The 20,184-nt window shown below is 45.7% G+C and overlaps 1 protein-coding gene and 1 long non-coding RNA gene across 2 annotated transcripts in view; one reads left to right on the plus strand and one right to left on the minus strand.

Annotated features, from left to right (window-relative positions):
- Nucleotides 1-640: 640 nt before the first annotated feature.
- Nucleotides 641-7,629, minus strand: LOC147995991 (uncharacterized). Its single transcript, XR_015673765.1, has 2 exons — nucleotides 7,365-7,629; nucleotides 641-1,778 (listed from the first exon to the last, which is right to left on the minus strand). It is a non-coding gene; the product is annotated as an uncharacterized LOC147995991 (long non-coding RNA).
- A 1,130-nt stretch (nucleotides 7,630-8,759) lies between these two features.
- The window catches only part of Arsb (arylsulfatase B), a 158,457-nt gene continuing 147,032 nt past the window's right edge, over nucleotides 8,760-20,184 (plus strand). The window contains 1 exon segment of the mRNA NM_033443.1: nucleotides 8,760-9,151. Within this exon segment, the coding sequence (NP_254278.1) occupies nucleotides 8,855-9,151 (297 nt within the window). The 5' untranslated portion in view covers nucleotides 8,760-8,854.

Raw genomic sequence — 20,184 nt, forward strand, 5'->3', positions numbered from 1 at the left:
TGAGTTCAATTCCCAGCACCCACATGGTGGCTCACAGCCATCTGTGATGGGATCTGATGCACTCTTCTGGTATGTCTGAAGAGAGCGACACATAAATACATCTAAACAAAATAAACCTTTAAAAAACGGTTTTTCAGTAAACGGAAAAATGAAGCCATTGACATGCCTGTAAACCTTGAGGCTTAAAGACAGAAAGGCTGTGGGGCTGGGGGAGATTGCTCAGTGATTAAGAGCTTCTGCGGAGGACCAGGGCTCCATTCCCAGACCCACAGGGCGACTTCTGTAACTCCAGCTCCAGGGAATCTGACGCCCTCTCCTGGCCTCTGTGGGCACTGCATGCATGTGCTGAACATACATAGACACAGGCAGGCAAACACTCACGTGCGTGGAGTTTTAAAAGTAAATAAGTAGGGTTGGGGATTTAGCTCAGTGGTAGAGCGCTTGCCTAGGAAGCACAAGGCCCTGGGTTCAGTCCCCAGCTCCGGGGGAAAAACAAAAAAAACAAAAAATAAAAAAATAAAAATAAAAAAAAGTAAATAAGTAAATTACACACACGGCAAAGCAGCTTATTGCAAAAGTAATCAATATTAATATTGTCCTTTTTCAAAACTGTATTTTAGGAATATCACCTTCTTGCTCCTTTTTGTGGTATAATATTTATTTCATTTTATTTTTATTATTTGTTACTGATATATATGTATATCAACAGAAAACTTTCAATCTTTATATATTTCTCTTCTGGTCACTGTTTCTTATTTTATTTCATGCTAATACTAAAAAATAACTGAGTCATATACAAGAGGTAAGGTTTTAAAAATGAATCTTATCATGTGTTCATCCAAATTTGTCTTCTTTGTCCAGTATTGGGGATTGAACCTAGGGCCTAGCACATGGCAAACAAGCATCCTACGCCTGAACTATTCTCCTTAGAACTTTCAGGACAGAGTCAAAGTTGCTCAGGCTGGTCTTGAACTTCAAACCTCTTCCTCAGCCACCTGAGTGGGGGGCCTCACCAAGGAGGCTTGAACTGCTGGAGCGAACAGGACAGCCATCCCCATGTGGCCTCTCCATGGGCTTAACTTGACAAACAGTTCGAATGCTCAACCTAACAGGCAGAATAAGGACACTCTGGAGGAGCCAGCAAACAGTCCGAGGACCACGTGGACATACAGGAGCAGCTGCTCGAACCATCGAAAAGACACAGCCCCCACTGCCACCACTGTGTCCAAAGAGGCTTCCTTACTTTCCCGTTCCAGACCTGACCAGGGTCACTCATCGACTCAGTCAAGCTGGATGTCGAGGAGGTGAAGAGACCTGGCTCTTGTGGAAGGGTTGGCTCCTTGTGACATAGAGCACCGAAGAGGAAGACTGCGGGGCACAGGCAGTGGTTACCGGTAGGACGGTGAGACATCTGTTGATCCATGGTCAAGGGGAGCAAGTGTGCCTGGGCAGGAGTTAGTTCTGGGAAAGGTAATGCTTCGAAAAGTACTCCCATTATGGCTGCACTAATTACTTTATTGCTATGACCAACTGACTAGAAGCATCTAGAAGGACTGGTTTGGGGGTCATGGTTTGAGGAAACAGTTCATCGTTCGGGGGAAGGCTCGGTGGTGAAATTGGCTTGAGACTGTGGTGACAGGAGGGTCAGGCTGTTTGCTCACACCTCTGGGGTGGGGACAGGAAGCAGGGCTGGGCAATAAACTTCGGGCTCATCCCTGACCCAGGGCCCGTTTCCACCGACTAGGATATCCTTCAGTGTCCTCAGACAGCAGCTTTACCTAGGAACAAAATTTTCAAAGCATAAACCAGCTAAGAACGTTTTACATTTTAACCATAAATTAAATGTTTTTTTTTCCTTTCTCCATGACAAAATGCAATATGCTACTGCCTAGGCTCAGATAGGAAGACATGTGTATGTAAATGTAGACACGATTTCTGAAATGTGGTATTTCTTACTAGAAACTCTAGAAAGGGTTGAAAGGCATAGTGTACATTGTGTGACTTTTTGGACTACTTAATTTAACACAACTATATGCATCTGCTTTTTAAAGACTCTCCATAGACCAGCACATATATTTCACTTTCTTCTCTAGTACTGGGATTGCTTTTCCTAAACGCATGTATTCACATTTGTTTGGGTACTTAGACATGGTTGGAAAAAGTTGTTGTGTAGCTCCCTCATCTCTCTCTCTCTCCCTCCCTCCCTCCCTCCCTCCCTCCCTTCCTCCCTCCTTCCCTTTCTTTTCCTGAGAATCCACTGTCTTAGGCAGACTACCATGCTAGGCTTGCTTTATCAGAGCAGAAGCAGGGTCTCTGAGACTGGAGATGACAAACAGTGGTCAGGATGAAGGGGTCAAGGAAGTTCTGTTCCAAACCAGCTTCAGCCCTTGTTCAAACTTACCAATTTCTAAATTTAGAGGATCTTGGAGCTAAAGGGGATTATTTTTCTTTCTCTTTTCCTCTTACCTTTTTCCTCCCTACACACACACACAGACACACACACACACAGACACACACACAGACACACACCACACACACATGCACACTAAGACACACGCACACACACACACACACACACACACACACACACACACACACACACACACAGACACAGAACAAAACCAACAGGAAGCTGAAGGTTGCTGCTTATGAAGAATTACCCCTGTACTATGCTGTATGGAGGCTCAAGGGTTCCTCCTGCTTCAGTAGTACCAGAGAATGTAACGTGTGCGTGTAAGCCCTAACACATGGAAGGCGTGACCTCAGGACACCCTTGGACACCTGTGTTAGGACTTTATTGGCCTGGAGATCCTTTCCTTAGTTGAAGATGCCTCCCACGTCAATTTCCACAGCTAAGTGCATCGTGAAAACAGTTTAGTATGTGGCATCTAAACAAATAGACTTCAATCCTCTTTGTGGTACTCAAGAAACAAACTGTGCCAGCCAAGAACAGAGCAATATCTCCAGTCCAGCCACAGCTTAACACACGGGTGTGCGGGTGTGCGGGTGTGCGTTCAGTCATCTCGATGAAGAAAGCTCTCCTACCGGTCTTATCTCCAAACTGTGTGGCTTCTTCATCCACACCAACCGTTAGTTGCACTTTCACACAGTAGGTGTTAAGGCTGCTTGGCCTTTGTGGCCAGAACTTAGCATATTTAAAGGTGTTGAAACAAACAGCCGTTGGGGAGAGGCACTGAAACACAGGCCTGTTTCTCAGCTTCTCTGAGCTTCTTCCGAGCTTAGTTTGCTGGTCTGCAGCACAAGCCAACAGCAGCAAGAGGCAAGTGGATGTGAGTGGCTGCGTGTGATTCCTTAGTGCAGGGTGAAGAATCGTGTTCATGGCGTTTTGCAAATTGGGTCGTTACATATAATAATGTCGTCACTAAAGATAACATTAATAGGAACAGGACAAGAAGAATTAGCTGCTCAGATGAAGACATTATTCAAAATTGAAGGTACAGAAGCATATGTGGTAAAATAGTAAGTATGCTCCCATCCCTTTGCCTGATAAACTAGTGACAGCCAGTCTCTCTCTCTCTCTCTCTCTCTCTCTCTCTCTCTCTCTCTCTCTCTCTCTCTCTCTCCGCCCCCCCCCCCACTCCACACTCCCCACACTGGTCTTATATACACCCATACTTTAAGAAAATAAAAGCCTGCTACCCAGCACATAACTTTCTCTAACTTCAAGAAAAGGTGTGTTGGACACCGCTTGACTAAAATTTCAAGGCACATAACTAACAGCGATTTGAAAGATAAAATGATACCGACAACTCCATTTCAGTGGCATCGGACACGATGAAATACTTAGGAATTAATTTAATAAGAAAGACGTAAAAGTGTAGGAGGAAAATCTTAGTGTACTCCTAAAGGTTACCAAAGAGAGGTACCTCTTAGTCTCTGATGTAACTGAGTGTCACAGTCTCTGCAAAGTAACTTAGAAACGTAGTTCCGTTCCCAGAAAGCACCAGCAAACATTGCCCTCTTTCGAAACAGAGTCTTGCTACACTGGCCCTGACCTTATCATCTGTTTGTCTCAGCCTCCTGAACATGGGTAAATGAGGCTGGTGGAAGAGGACATTACATCTAGCCATGGCCCCCAAGTGTCTGTGGAAGTAAAGTATATGGTAATGGTGGTACCTACATCTTCAAGGCACAAATGGGCTTCTTCTACATGGCTGAGTAATGGCTCGTCCTTTGGAAGCATCACAGTGTAGCACCTTGCTTTTTGAGACGGTCTCATTCATAGCCCAGTTAGCCTGGCCCCAGACTCATGTTTCTCCCACAAGAGCCTGTCAAGTTTTGAGATTACAGTTTGTGCTTACACTCCTGGCTGTCGTTGACCTAGGGATGAAGGAGTTTGACATCCAGCAGTCTTTGTTAGAGACAGTCTCCCATCTTCTTGGTTTGCTGTCTTTCCAAAACAATCCTTATTCTTGCTTCAATAATGTGTCCATGAATAACTGGCCTTTTCAGATGGCCCACAATCGAGCCTGCTTGGTAACACTCTGAGCATGCGTGCAGAGTTTTATGTGGACCTACATTTTTAACTCCTTTGGAGTTGGCACTGTTGGCAAGAGTATGGTTAGTTCTGTGAGAATAGGCCTTTAGCATAGCACTTATTAGTTGGTGGCAATAAGGAAACTGTTAAAAACCCACATATGGATGGGGAAGAGAATAGATCTGGTGGTGTTGACAATGAACCCATGGCTTCATACAGACACATGCAGACAAAGGATGTGGGTGTGTATAAGAAGACTATGTATGTGTTGGATGTACATCATGGCTCTCACTCTAAAGTGAATAGAAGCTAGTTTATTCAGAGCCAAGTAGCAATTGTCCATGGCTCAGGAACACAGATTCTATATGTACCACTATAGAAGAGGTCACAGGATGAAGGAAAACCATAAGCCAAGGTGTTTGCCGATTAGATCAGAGGGGACATCAGGTAGGTGGACTACAGTCGGTAGGTTTCACATGTAGCCTCATAGCTTAGGTTAGGGTTGGTAGAAGGTAGTGGTCTGCAAAGTGAATAGGTTTTAGATCCAGAGGTTGGTAATACATGGTTATTACAGCAGCTGAGGTTAGCCCAAGATGATTTTAGAAACACTGCTTCTCTCTATAACTACAAAGTTCTGATCAATTAGTTGCAAGAGCTTCACCAGGAATGTGGTTTCTTCAGAGAACTTCAGTGCAGTGTGTCTGTACATGTCCAGTTGCTATTGACAGTCTACTGAGCACCAAGGGGCAAAGAGTACACAGAGCAGGAAACACAGCTCGGCACCTGCCTTGGTTTCTGAAGGCCGTCTTCCACCCAGACAGGTCAGAATTCCTCAGAGAAATGTGCAGTTCCAAAGCAGAGGAAAGGAAATACTCAGTGGGCCTAGGACACTCATTGTGCCAAAAGTAAAGAAATGACGGCATGAGAAATGAAAAAGGAGAAGCCAAAAGGACAAAGAACCAGACCACGGAGGCTTCTGTGGGCAAGTCGGAGAAAATTCAGGCACAGGAATAACTTCGACTCCTAACTTATGATGTTCTGGATCTTTGCCGTGTGCCTTCCTTGGAGAACACGTAGCTTCTCTACCAAGTCCCAACTTATTTGAGATGGGATCGAAAGACACAGGACTAGATGGAGACAACTGCAAGCCTCCTGCCACATGTGGACCTCAGATTCCCTCCACTCTGGCTTCCCACCCCATCCCCACCCCAGCCTCCCCATCACTCCTTTCCTCTTTATTTCCTAATCTTTTGTGTTCACCTTGTCTTTTAAATGTCTTATTTACTGAACATCTCCCTGTAACCAAACAAAAGGTTCCATGTAAGCCCTCCCAATGGCTCTCACCATGCAATAGCTTCCAGAGCAACAGTGATAGGGGTACAACACAGCCAACTGACCAGTTAGATCAAGGAAGACCTGCCCTCCCTCAAGGAAGCATAGTCACTCTACAAAGCCAAACAGATCCCTTCCTGCAGGGTCCTCCAAACCACAGATGACTAGACTTGATGACCCCTGGAAAGGGAGGCATGGAGGCCTTACTAAGGGAAGGAAGATTCACGCAAACCAATCAGGCCTAGAACAGGAAAATACCAAACAATTATTAGAATTAAAACCGGAGAAAGAGCAGACAATACCTTCTAGAAGTATACCTGACTGCTTGAGGGCTGTGGATCAACCCCTTGGCAGGCCCAATGATCATATTAACCCTAGATCCTTATGATCGCGTGAACCCTACTCTTTGGTCCTTTCCTTTCAGCTGTCTCACCAAATCTCTCCAGCAAAGACTTACAACTTTCACATCCCGCAAAGTGATGGAATTCTTCACTGCAAAAAACTGCCAGTTTTTATCCCAACTGGAAGTTACCTCAACATGCCCCTCCCAGTATTGAGACTACATCCTCCTTTCATCAGGAAGCAACCTCCCTGAAACTACAGTGCTTCCCCTCTTTTTCTTTTCTTACCCTTCTAGGGTTGGGATATGTTGGTGTCATGACAAATTGGACCAGGCTGTACTGGGCAATAGTTCCAAGTCATACAGGGTGGCTTAGCCCCACCTGACCATTCCAGAGCCACCTGCAGAAACGATATGCTGAGATGCTGAAAACAACCCACTCTGCTCCCAATCAAACCACAAAAATTAGCTATAACTTCCTGGTTGTGCTGCGTGTGTGCGTGTGCGTGTGCGTGTGCATGTGCATGTGTGTGTGGATGTATATCTCCCAGCCCCAGTAAATGCACTCAACTTTCATCCCTTTGAAAAGCTAGGGCCACCTCCTTGTTCCAATAAAGCAGTATCACTCAGCATGTTGTGTGTGTGTGTGTGTGTGTGTGTGTGTGTGTGTGTGAGTGTGGTGTGTATGTGTGCATGGTGAGTGTGTGTGTGTGGTGTGAGTATGTGTGTGTGTGTGTCTGTGTGTTTGGGGGTATAATTATGCTAAAAGCTTATGACATGTTGATCAAAATAAGGATCCAAGAGTCCACAATGAACTAAATACCTCAGAAACTCATAGGAAGGAAACTAAAGTCACTATTAGTAGTCATCTTAATTATAATCTTAGTCACGCAAGAAATAAAAGCCAGTAAGCAAAAGTTTGAGGCCTACGTAGTAATTACAAGGGGGAAAATGGTAACTTTGTAGTGGAGACCCAATGCTAGTGACACAGGGATCCCACAGGAGAGCAAATCGACACTGGGCCCCTTTGTCTGAGGTACCAGGGAGCACTCACATCACTCTCCTCTACCCTTGTACGAAGCTGTTGCCTGAGTCAAATCTGAGAGAAACATCAAGCGAACACCAGTGGATAGATTTAAAAAAAAAAAACCAAAACTATGCACAGTATGTATGCCATAGGTGTTCAGTACATACATGAAAATCAGATTCTTTCATCCTCAGGTTTCCAGGGATCCACAAGCAAACACACTCAGTTGAAAATGTCGGGCATGGGGAGTCTTGGTGTGTGTTTAGTTCTAGGAGCAGTAATTACAGGAGGCTGTTCAACGTTTATCAACTGCAGGGAAAGCCTAGGGAAGTTGCAGATGACTGGAATCCCAGCTCCTCTCAGCGGTAGATGAAGAGGCAGGAGGACAGAGAGCTGGAGGAGGCTAGCCTGGGCTACATAGTAAGCACCTGGCTTAGAAACAAAAAGGACAGGGATATAGAAACAATTATGGGGTAGAAGAACATGCAGAGATCACAGCGGGCATTTCTGTCCCCCCCTGTACTATCCTCAACACAATGGGAAACAAACAGCTCTTCTAAGATATTGTCTTTGGGTTTTAAAACACCAAAATTAAAAAAAAATTGGCCATATTTTACTAAAGATAAGTAATTATCTACTTCAAAGAAAACCTTCAAGTATGTTAAGAGAGAAACATATTCGAGGATTTTATTTTAAAAAGGAAAACATTTTTTATGCTCTGCACAAATGCAGAAATGAATCCATCATGAGATTTCATCTAACTTATTAACGAAGAAGCCGATAAGAAATTGAAACCTGTAAGGTACAATACCACAAACGCCCATCAGCCACTGCATGGAAGTCAGTTGAGTACGTCAGCAATAATTACTTCTCAAGGCTATCATCCGTCTGGAGCTTCGAAAGTGGTAAAGTAACTCCCGCGGACTTGGCCTCAGCCAGAGAGGGTGTGTTCTCCTAGCACTGCCGAATTTTTTCCTCCACCTAACAGTTATCACTCAAGCTCTAGACATTGAGTAAGCAGACCGTCTTAGGTGGACATATCCCGAACCTCTTGAAATGAAACTTCACCATTTCATTTCAATTTCTGTGCAGACGGAATGTGTTTGGCTCACTGACGATGGGAAGGAAGTGGCTTCATGGGTACACACTTCATAAATCAATCTGAAACACCAGTTGCACGCCTCGCCTCTATTTTCTCATCTGCCTCAAGAGACGGCCTTGAACTAGACATATCAGACAGACAGACAGACAGACAGAGACACACAGAGAGACAAAGACACAGAGGCAGAGAGAGACTGTGGGGTCAGCAGTCCAGCCTTCTGGGGATGAAGGGGGCGCTAATTATTGGGCTTAGCTGTCAAGGTTGCGGCTAGATTTAATCAGACAAAGATTGTGAAACCGCTTTGGAACTAGTGGCTCTCAAGTTCATGGCTAAGGAAAATAACAGGCCTCTGGGCCTCGGAAGCAGCCGCTGAGTTTGCCCGCGCGCTCAGTGCGGCTCCTCCCCCGGCCCCTCCGGGAGGCGGAGGCCGTGCACGCCGGCCCTCCCCAGCCCGCGGCCCGCCTAGGTGAATGTAGTCTTGCAGGGGGTGCCCGGGCGCTCAGTTCCCGATTCTGCCGGGGGCGCGGGCAGCTCAGGCTCCTCAGGCTGCTAAGGATGGGCGAGCTGAGCGGATGCACCGGCGGGAGCCGAGCTGGAGGTCCGGGGCCGCGGCTGCCACTGTTGCTGCTGCTGCTGCTGTGGCCCGCCCGGGCCTCCGACGCCGCCCCGCCGCCCCATGTGGTCTTCGTGCTGGCGGACGACCTGGGCTGGAACGACTTGGGTTTCCACGGCTCGGTCATCCGCACGCCGCACCTGGATGCGCTGGCGGCCGGCGGCGTGGTCCTGGACAACTACTACGTGCAGCCGCTGTGCACGCCCTCGCGGAGCCAGCTGCTCACCGGCCGCTATCAGGTACCAGGCGGCCTCCCGCCCCGCGTGACCCCGCGAGCCCGCGAGTTGGCACCCGCGGGCTTAGTCGGACAGCGCTCGCCACCCAGGGCTTCCACAGGCGCTGCCTAAGGCAGCCACTGCGCATGCCCGGCTTCCTCCTGGTGGCCGAACGCTGTAGTGGCTTTCATTTTCTCAAGGTCGGAGGAGAGGGGGTTTCTGGGAACTCGAGGTGCTGTGTCTGCGAAGCCCCAAGGAGAAGGCTAGGAGAGGTTCTGAAGAGGAAGGATGGAGAAGAAAAAGGAGGCCCAAAGAGCTCCAGAGGGGCATTAAAGTGAGAGCCCGCACTGGGACGGGCCCCGAGGACTGACATGTGTCATAGGTCCAGAGAATAGGAAGCCGTGTAGATGGGAGGTTTAGAGATTAGTTTAGAAACACTAAAAAGACTTGGGATTGTTGACAAGGGGACCGTCACCAGAAAGCCTTCATTCAGTGAATGAGCCTGGGAGATGTGTGGTGAAAGGTCTTCACCTTTCTCTCAATTCCTGCCGTGCCTGGGAGCCAGGCCACAGGTGAGACAAGGTGCACCCCAGGCTCCCGTATCTCCTTTAATAAGTTACTCCCTTGCCTATAACTACACATATGTCAACAACGTGGAAACTCCAGCACCTGCCCTCCAGATCCTCCGCTGTGCACAGCCAACAGTGGAAGCCATTTCTAGGTTCTCCGTACCCCTATGATGAAAATAGGTGTGCTGCTATTCCTTCCCCATTTGAGGGTGAATCAGGTCCACACGAGTGTCTTCGCTGTCCCTTTCGAAAAGTATCTGCAACTAATGTATTTACCTACAGAGTATGTGTATGTTAAATGACTGGGGACCGTAAGAACATATTTTGTAGTGTTTTTATTGTATTAAAACTTTAAAAAAAAACCCACCCTATGAGGTAGTTATCTTGAATGCCTTTTACAGGTGAGGGGATAGCTTGCCTAAATTGGATGTCAGTGGAGGAGTTGCACAGCTATAAATAAATTCTTAGTTTCCTGCATCCAGACCTATGATTAGACTTCCACCATTCCAAGATTGATAGGTTTTAAAAATCCTGATGTGATTATGACCAAATTAAATTTAATAATTTTTAGTGGTTACTATTGGGTACTGGTATTCTTTCTCTGTGTCATCTATCATCTATCTATCTGTCTATCTATCATCTATCTATCTATCTATCTATCTATCTATCTATCTAATGTCTATCTACACAGACACACACACACATACACACACACAATCTTCTGCCCTTTTTTCATGCAAAGATTTAGACAGCTGGTGTTAGTACGCTTGAGTACAAGTCAGCCAAAGATGTCAGAAAGCAGATGCTCGAGGAAACATGAGTTAGCAGTAAGCGTGAGTGTGATGTCATCCACTGTGTAACGGATTATAAGCACACTGTTCATTCAGTAAACATGTTGAACCTACTGCCTTCCTACATGTGTGTTCACCTAACCTCTCCGGTCAAACCATGTTCTAAGACTGAGATAAAGATTCCAATAGTGGTTCAAAGACTGAAAAGGGAAGATAACACTTTTTCGAGGGACTCAGAACTATCAATAGCCATAGGTTACTATGGGGTTAAATCATGGCTGCTTTCCTGTCAGCAGTAGGGCGTTCCAGGCCTTGCTGCTTAGTTTAGTCAGAAATCCCCAGACCAGAGCAACTATCTCCCAGCACACTGCTCTCCAGAAGTAGTGTGAGGTGGTTCTGCATCTGCTCTGAAGATCAAGAACTGAACTCATGTTGCAAAATAATGGAGGGGCTGTTCCCTTGTGCAACACCTTCCTAACAGACATGGAGAAAAAAGCCAATGTTGCACTTCAAGCCTCACTTACAGGATCGACTGCTTCTACTGATGTGCTACACCCACTGAGTGCTTGAAAATACTTGAGTATTGGGAGAAAACCTGTGGTTAATAAGTAAAGAAAAGGGAGAGGTTGTGTTCTTCAAAACCATCTGAGTCGTCTCAGAGGAGCTGACGCAAACATAATCTGTCACAGACTTCATGAGATCCTGCTAAAGATTAACTGAAGATAAACTTTGGTTTAGTGATAGCCTTTCACTGGAGTCTAAGAGTAATCGTTGCTTTCAAACGCTACATGTTGGTACATGCTCACTATCTCTCTCATATGCTTCAAAAGCTAGTTAAAACAGAATTGTTTTTATACTTAAATAGTTTAAAACTGATGACATTTTTTTCATGTTTAGAATCATTGTAAGAGCTAAAAGAAAAATATTTGGGCCAGGCAGTGGTAGCACTCGGGAGGCAGAGGCAGGTGGATCTCTGTGAGGCCAGTCTGGTCTACAGAGTTCCAAGACAGCCAGGGCTCCACAGAGAAACTCTGTCTTGAAAAATCAAATATACCATATTCTATATCTCCCAAATAATCAATTATTTTCTCACACAGCAACTTCTTTATATTTCTTGGAGTCATAGTGACTTAGTAATAGAGATAGTTCTGAAACATCCAAATATTTTTCTCTGTAATATCAGTGTTGCTCTTTGAAACGGGCTTCTAGGTTTTTTGGTTTTTTTTTAAAGAATTATTTATTTTTTGTATATGAGTACACTGTCACTGTCTTCAGACACACCAAAAGAGGGCATCAGATCCCATTACAGATGGTTGTGAGCCACCATGTGGTTGCTGGGAATTGAACTCAGGACCTCTGGAAGAGCAGTCAGTGCTCTTAACTGCAGAGCCATCTCCCCAGCCCCTGACTTCTGGTTCTCCTGTTATGATGTTTTGTTTATACTACAGAGCAGTGGTCTTTACAGTTTTAAAAGCTATGTTGTATTAGCATTGTTTTATAACAAGGGCTTGTGAGCCAAGGCTGGAAGAAGGTAAGATATGTTGGGGAGAAATAAATTAGGTAGCAAAGGGGGTTGGGGATTTAGCTCAGTGGTAGACCGCTTGCCTAGCAAGCGCAAGGCCCTGGGTTCGGTCCCCAGCTCCGAAGAAAAGAAAAGGAAAAAAAAATAGGTGGCAAAGTACTTGCTCCACCAGCCTGACGACCTCACTTCAGATCCCTAGAACCTACAGTGAAGGTCAGGCTGGTACCACGAGTCTTTAATCACAGCACTGGCTAAATAGGAGGTGGGTCCTTGGAAGCTCATTAGCCAGCTAGACTGCTTTCTCTATGTGGCAGGGTTTCAGACCAATGGGAGACACAGTCTCAAAATTGAAAAAGTGAAAGGTGTCCGAGGGCTGACACCTTAGGTTGTCCTCTGGCCTCCACAATGGGTGCTGTACATGTACACACCTGCACCCACATTTACACACACACACACACACACACACACACACACACACACACACACACACACACGGGAGAAATGTGCCCAAGGCCATAGGACTAAGAAATGGTGGACTTGCTATGAACCAGGCAGTGTGCTCAGAGTCAGTATTTGTAACAACTATATCCTGTTTCCTCCTTAGAGTTCTTAAGAACACCAGCAGTGCTCGTTCATGCTTAACAATATCATCATTTTTAACATCCAAGTTACTCTTAAATATCTCTACCTGAAAAGTGAATCTATCATTTTTTTTTGTCAAAAATTCAAGACTCCTATCTGTGGCCTTGGCAATTGTGGCAGTTGGTTCTCATTGTCAACTTGACACAGTCTGGGAAGACAGTCTCAATGAGAGACAGCCTGTATTAGATTGGCACAGTCTCTTGGAAGACGGTCAGTGGGAGACAGCCTATATTAGATTGGCCTGTGGGCGCTGTCCCGACTGACTGAGCTGAATTGTGTGCATGCATTTATTTCTTTCAGCAATCGATAGATTGCTTATCGTAAGCCTTGACTTCCCTCTTATGATGGGCTATAACTTGGAACTTCAACCTAAAGCGACCCTTTCTCCTCTAAGTTACTTCTTTAAATCAGAGCATTTGTCACCAGGGCAATAGAATTAAAACTAGGATGTCAGTCACACTAATGTAGCTTAGTTGCCTGAAGTAACGTTGTCTCCAAAGCTTACCGTCTGCAATCTCATCTGGGTCTGAAATGTTTTCGGCCTCTCAGAGTTACTGCTGAAAAAGCTCACCCTTTCTTGTTCTTTCTGGATGCCTGATTCAACTCAGTTGTTCTGGTTCAAAGCTCCTGTACACACTGACTTCAACCTGGCTTCCCTCAGCTTCTCCTGAAATGCTCTGCTGGAGCTCAAACTAACTCTAGCCATGTTTTCTAATCTTCTGGCTCCTTCTCCTTCTCTGGCTCATTCTGTCTGTACCGTTTAGCTCGTTCTCCTTTCAATCTCTATATAACAGTCCCTGTAAAACTGCCTCCTTCCCAAGAGATTGTTTATTTTATGTATACGAGTACACCGTAGCTGTCTTCAGACACACCAGAAGTTGCCAGATCTCATTACATATGATTGTAAGCCACCATGTAGTTGCTGGGAATTGAACTCAGGACCTCTGGGAAAGCAGTCAGTGTTCTTAACCTCTGAACCATCTCTCCAGCCCACGTGCAGCTCTCTCTTAAGTAGCTTCCCTTTCCTCTCTCTTCTCGTGAGAGTGGGGCATATCCTATTCTGTCAAATTTTTCTCTGATTCGTCACTTTGTCTGCCACTCAACCAGACATCACTTTCAAACATGGGTGCTTCCTTCCACAAACTGACTTTACCTTTGTTGTTTGGGATTAAAGATGTGTACTAAGTGTGTGCCTGTACTCCAGCTAGAGGGATTAAAGGTGTGTACTAAGTGTGTGCTTGTACTCCAGCTAGAGGGATTAAAGGTGTGTGTTAAGGGCTGAGCCACAACTAGAAACAGTGTTTTTGCAGTAAACAAGACAATCCCAGGATTCACAGTGTGTTCAAATACCCGGAAACAAATCTCTTCCCATTTGAAAAACAATAAAAACCTTAGACTAACTGAACTTTGCTCTTTTGAGCTTTTGCTTTGTTTGTTTCTTTGTTTTGCCTTGTTTTTCTTTTCTTTTCTTTTTTTTTTTTTTAAGATTTATATATTTACTTTATGTATGTGAGTACACTGTCACTGTCTTTAGACAACCAGAAGAGGGCTTTGGATCCCATTACAGATGGTTGTGAGCCACCACGTGGTTGCTGGGAATTGAACTCAGGACCTCTGGAAGAGCAACCATTGCTCTTAACCACTGAGCCGTCTCTCCAGCCCTTGTTTTTCTTTTGAAAGGGATAAGTAAACAGGAATATGAGAGAGAGGTTTCAGTCTTGACTGTGCCAAATTCTGACCTTGCTGGACCCAGTTTCTCACAGATACAGGACCTGGGCTAAACTCTGTGATGCTCTGTCTAGCTTTAATTCTCTTTGACTAGAGTGCTTTTGTATTCTTAGGGAAACCACACATTATTATACCCACTGTCTTAGGGTTTTATTGCTGTGACCAGACACCATGACCCAGACAACTCTTATAAGGACAGCATTTCATCGGGGATGACTTACAGGTTCAGAGGTTCAGTCCATTATCAAGTTGGGAGCATGGCAGCATCCAGGCAGGCATGGTGCAGGATGAACTGGGAGTTCTACATCTTAATCTGAAGGCTGCTAGCAGAATACTGACTTCCAGGCAGCTAAGATGAGGGTCTTAAAGCCCACACCCCCAATGCCACACCTATTCCAACAAGACCACATCTCCTAATAGTGCCACTTCCTGGGCCAACCATATTTAAACCATGACACCCACCAATCCATCTTTGGTAAGAAGACACGACCCTTGCCTAGCTCTGCCTTGCACACTGCACAGACTGTTCTGCTGTTGAGACTTAAATGGAAACATGAACTCAAGTTTTTATATTATTTCATTATTAACCAATTCTTTCATATGAACCTTTCAACCCTCATGTTTTGGTGGAAAATCTGTAGAACCTGAAGCAGGTGGAGGGTGAGTGAGAGACTGGGTAGCAAGTGCTTAATGCAGATGGGGAAGTGCTTATGCAGATGGAGGAGGTGCTTAATGCAGATGGGGAGGTGCTTATGCAGATGGGGGAGGTGCTTAATGTAGATGGGGAGGTGCTTAATGCAGATGGGGGAGGTGCTTAATGCAGATGGGGAGGTGCTTAATGCAGATGGGGAGGTGCTTAATGCAGATGGGGGAGGTGCTTAATGCAGATGGGGGAGGTGCTTAATGCAGATGGGGAGGTGCTTAATGCAGATGGGGGAGGTAGTTAATGATAAATACAAGAATTAGATAGAATTCAGTCTCACTGAGTTCTAGTTTCTCCCTGTGACCTTTATTTATTACCTTTAAAATCCGTCTATAATTTTATTTTTAAGTAGAAAACACATATGGTGTAAAAACCTAAATCTGGTAGGGGGTGTGTTTATTTTCTTCCATAGTGTAGTCCCTGATAAATTTCTCCCTGTTGCAGTAAAATCTTCCCACCCTTCCTTCAGGTAAGAAACTCTCCCCCCCCCCCCCCCCCGGACCTGAGGACCGAACCCAGGGCCTTGCACTTACTAGGCAAGCGCTCTCAGCCGTTCACACACAAAAGGAAGTCAATAGCCAGGAGGGGAACTGGCTGAGAAGGGGTACAGTGGGAGACAGGGTGGTGGGATGGTGAGGCTTGAAAACAGTTAAAACCTGTTCTTTAAATATATGGAACTGTCAAATAAAAAGGTAAAACCTTCAAAGCTTACAAAGGGGCTTACATGGGGGACTCCAGCCCCTCACCCACATGTCTAAGGCATCCACAGAGACGTGTTGAGGCTGGGTTCAGCTTGTCCTGAGACTGAGGAGAAGGTGGTGCTGGGTGGGAACTGAGGGGGAGGAAGGGTCAGGAGCATGCCAGGGGCTAAGTCTCCCTGGCCCAATGCTTCCTGTGCAAGATAAAAACGTTAAATCTTCAACTCTGGTTGTTGATATTTCCATGGTAATGTTACACTTAAGGTATTATATCCTAAAGAATGTATCCAGTTTAACACTGTTTTACACAAGTGTATTCCAAGGAGCTATAATCAGCTTTCCTGTGGCGCCCTTTGTCTCTCTGTGTAGCCTTGGCTGGCCTGGAACTCAGAGATCTGGGGCCTCTGTGTCCAGAGTGCTGGGATCAAAGGCTGTACTGCCATACACAGCTCGGTCGCTGTTCTTATTTTTGAAACTGTGTCTAGGAAGTACATCCAGAAGTTTCCAATGTAAAGACTGTTTTTCCTGTCCCTCCCGTCTTCCGCTAAGCAGCCCCTCTTCATTAGTTTCTTAGTGATGCCCGCAAGGATTATCACTTTGTATTCACTCGTCCTTAGCTCACACTTTTTATTTCTCTTAATAGAATTTCTATACTGTTTTAATCCAAACAAATAACTTGAAAATACTAGATTTTCAAATTCTAACAAGTTGATTTGATCCACTGTGCAATAGTCATTACATATGTCTGCATCCCCAGTAAATTTTCTCAATTTAAATTTAAATTTTATTTTTTTACATGTATGGGAGTTTTGCCTGCAAATATGTTATGTGCCATGTTTATGCCTGGTGCCCGTGGAGGCAGAAGAGGGCTCACATCCCCTGGAACTGTAGTGGCAGACGGTTGTGAGCTGCGGTGTGGATACTGGGAACTGAACCTGGACTCTTTGGATAAACAACTAATGCTCTTAACCACTGAGCCACTCCTCCAGGCTCCAATAAAAAGTTGATTTATCTTATTTTATATGTACAAATGATTTACCTGGGTGTGAGGACACTGCCACTAACTCCAGCTCTTGAGAGGCTGAGGCAGAAGGACCATGAGTTTGAGGCCAGATTCAGGTTCATAGAGAGAACAAGGCCAGCCTGGCCACAAAGCAAGGCTTGTCACATGCAAGCAAGCAAACAAACAAACTAGGACTTGAGATGTAACTCAGTGGTAGAGTAATTGCTTGTTCTTTAATGAAATTTTTGAAAAGGCTGGGTGTGATGGTGCATACCTTTAATCTTTGCAAGTTTGAAGCCGGCCTAGACTACAGTTAGGTCTACATAGGGAGACCATATTTCTCACATACCTTTGCGCACGTGCACGCATGTGTACACACACACACACACACACACACACATACAAAGGACAGAAGAAAGAAGAAAGATGAAAGGGTAATAAAAATGGTAGGTCTTTGTGAAAACTCTCTTTTTAGTCCTCAACTTGCTTGTCCTACGGGGACTGAGGCGGTCACTCCACACCAGAATTCTATAAACCTTGGCAGAGAAGACAGATGATGAAAGATGACACTGGGTTTCTTTCCTTAGGGACCTCAGCCACATTTTTCTTAATCATATTGATAAATAGAACAGACACTTTCAGGGCCTTTCACTCACCCCTGAGGCAGAACCTTGAGCAGAAAATATGGGGAAGAAGCTGGGAAGTTCCGGACAGGGTATTCTTGACTTGTGCTTCAAGTTTACCTCCAGACTGTCAGGAGACATATGCAGAGGAAGAGGGCCTGTGGGCATGCCACTTCTAAATGTGGACTCGCTACCTGCCATTCCTGCTTGTCCTCAGGGTTTGGCCTGGTTCCCATCAGCCTTGGTGGGTTCCAGTCATTGAACTGAGGTAAACAGAGGAGGAGCTGGGAGAAAGTGGGAGAAGAGCTTTGAGTGAGTTGGGTCTTCTCTGTCAGGAGGCAGAGATCAGGGCAGCATGCAGTCAGGAGGCCATCCTGTATTGCCTGTGCTACATCACTGTGCTCACTTAAGGTGGGGACACAGGATGCATCAGGCTGAGAAGAGCAGCAGGAGAGCCAGCAGTCAAGCATGTGTCTCCAATGCAAGGCGCCCAGGGCGACTTGCTCTGATGGTGGAGGTTAATTTACCTCCTGGGAGACGGGAAACAAGAAAAATAAGGAAGTAAGTTTGGAGTTGAATGGATGTGATCGGTTAGCTTGTGCCATTTCTGTGGTTGGTTGACTCATGTGGTTGGTTTTTGGGAATAATCTCTTCGAGGACGGGGAAATGGTTTAGAGGAGCCACCAAGGCTGCTGAGCAGTCCTAAGACTCCACATGGTGGGAGGAGAACACCAACTTCTGCAAGGTATCCTCTGATCTCCACATGTGTGAAATGCACACACGTCCACACACGAACACATGCATACACATACATATACATACATACACTATACATACACACACATAAATAAATAAATACATAAATGATTTCTAATTGAAAAAAATCTGTGCATACATTGTTGCTTTCTGATCATTTTCATCATCATTAATATGAGTCTTTAATCATAATCACTTTACTAAAAATTCTGTTTTCAGATTTCTTTCTATTTTTTTCCTTAATCTCTGTTGGATTCAGAATTTGAATAGAGGAAGAGATGGGAACCATTTCTGCCTTGTTTACTCTTTTTACAGACAGCATCGCTTTGTGGGGTTAGTCAGAGACCCGCACTCTTTACTAATCAACACCAAAATAAATAGGCCCTTAAAACTGTCAGTGGTGTGGGCCAGTTGTGAAGCCCGAACATGGAGGCCAAGCCAGATGGCCAGGCCAGGCTCCTAGGACACAATGTGTGTTCTGTAGCTCTTGGCCGCAGCACCCTGGGCAGCTGAGTGCTTGTCAGAAAGCTTCATGGGGGAGGGGGCAGATTTTCCACTCTCCATTTGTTCTGTGGGCATCTCCAGGAATACACCGTCGGACAGTACAAGGGTTTTCTGACCCTGACTGGAACCCACTGGAGACTGGCAGAAACACAGGCTGGGAGTTCTGAACCCCTGGCTGGTCACGGTCACATCCTGTGACTGTGTTCTATTCTGGAATCTCCCTTTCAGGCTCTGGCGTGTAAGGTCCAGCCGGGTCTGTTCCCTTTTCTGAATTTGCCTGGGCTGTAGCAGATGCTGTGTCACAAACATGGGTTCATGCTGCATGGAGGTTGTGTGTTTACCTTGCATAGGGCTGGTAGACCAGATGGAGTTTCCCTCCTGCTCCACCAGGTGTTATCCCACCACTGCTGAGGGTGGGAGAGAAATGGCATCTGCTGCCAAGTAGGATAGGGTGGTTCACGGAGCCCCTGGTAGAGCCTCTAATGAGAGTGGCTGGAGTGTGGAATCCTGAGCTCATGAGATACTGTCTTAGTCACTGTGATGCGACATCACGACCAAAAGGCAAGATGGGGAGGAAGGGGTTTATTTGGCTTATACCGCCGCATCATAGTCCATCGTTGAAGGGAGTCAGGAAAGGAATTCAAATAGGGCAGGAACCTGGAAGCAGGGGCTGATGCAGAGGTCATGGAGGGGTGCCACTTGCTGACTTGCTCATCATGGCTGCTCAGCCTGCTTTCTTATAGAACCCAGGACCACCAGCCCAGGGATGGTACCACTCACAGTGGGCTGGGCCCTTCCCCCATCGATCACTAATTAAGAAAGCACCTTAAAGGCTTGTCCACAGCCTCATCTTGGGAAGGCATTTTCTCAGTTGAGGCTCCCCCTTCTCAGATTACTTTAGCTTGTGCCAAGTTGACCTAAAACCAGCACAGACACATAGTGACAGCATGCTGCGTGGGCCTGACCTAAGAGCCATCGTCTTCCCCATCACAGGAGGAGGTGGTTGGATTTGGTTTTCTTTTTCCCTTTTAAACTAATGAGACTGTATTGCAACCATCTTCTAGGTCTTTGAAGGAAAGACTAGGGGTTTCTCAGTCACTCATCTCATTGAAGGCAAGACTCTCCCTGGGGTTTGAAGACCTTAGCCATCAGAGGAGCAAATCCTCAGTGGTCAACTGCAAACTTTGAAGGGGGGTGGGCTGTTTTTGCAAGAGGATTTGTTTGAATGAAGAAGAGACAGCCGCACAAACAGATGGAGGGGTAGCCCCAATGGACTTTCATATATCACAGCTATGCCTTTTCTATCTATACCTTCTCTCTGGGTGTTGACGATGAGCTTTGGATGCACTTGTAGATTTTCTTGTGATTAGATGGCTGCCCTTCCTTCATTGATTCTCATTTGTACCCCATGATGGCCCACCCCACACATTGTGGGGTGACCCCAGAGTCCGTGCTGGAGTGGAACAAGCTTGGCACTTGCCTGTTTACTGTGTCTGAACACATTACAGCTTCCTGGCT

The sequence above is a fragment of the Rattus norvegicus genome, chromosome 2, assembly GCF_021556685.1.
Source record: "Rattus norvegicus strain SHRSP/BbbUtx chromosome 2, alternate assembly SHRSP_T2T, whole genome shotgun sequence".
Classification (NCBI taxonomy): domain Eukaryota; kingdom Metazoa; phylum Chordata; class Mammalia; order Rodentia; family Muridae; genus Rattus; species Rattus norvegicus.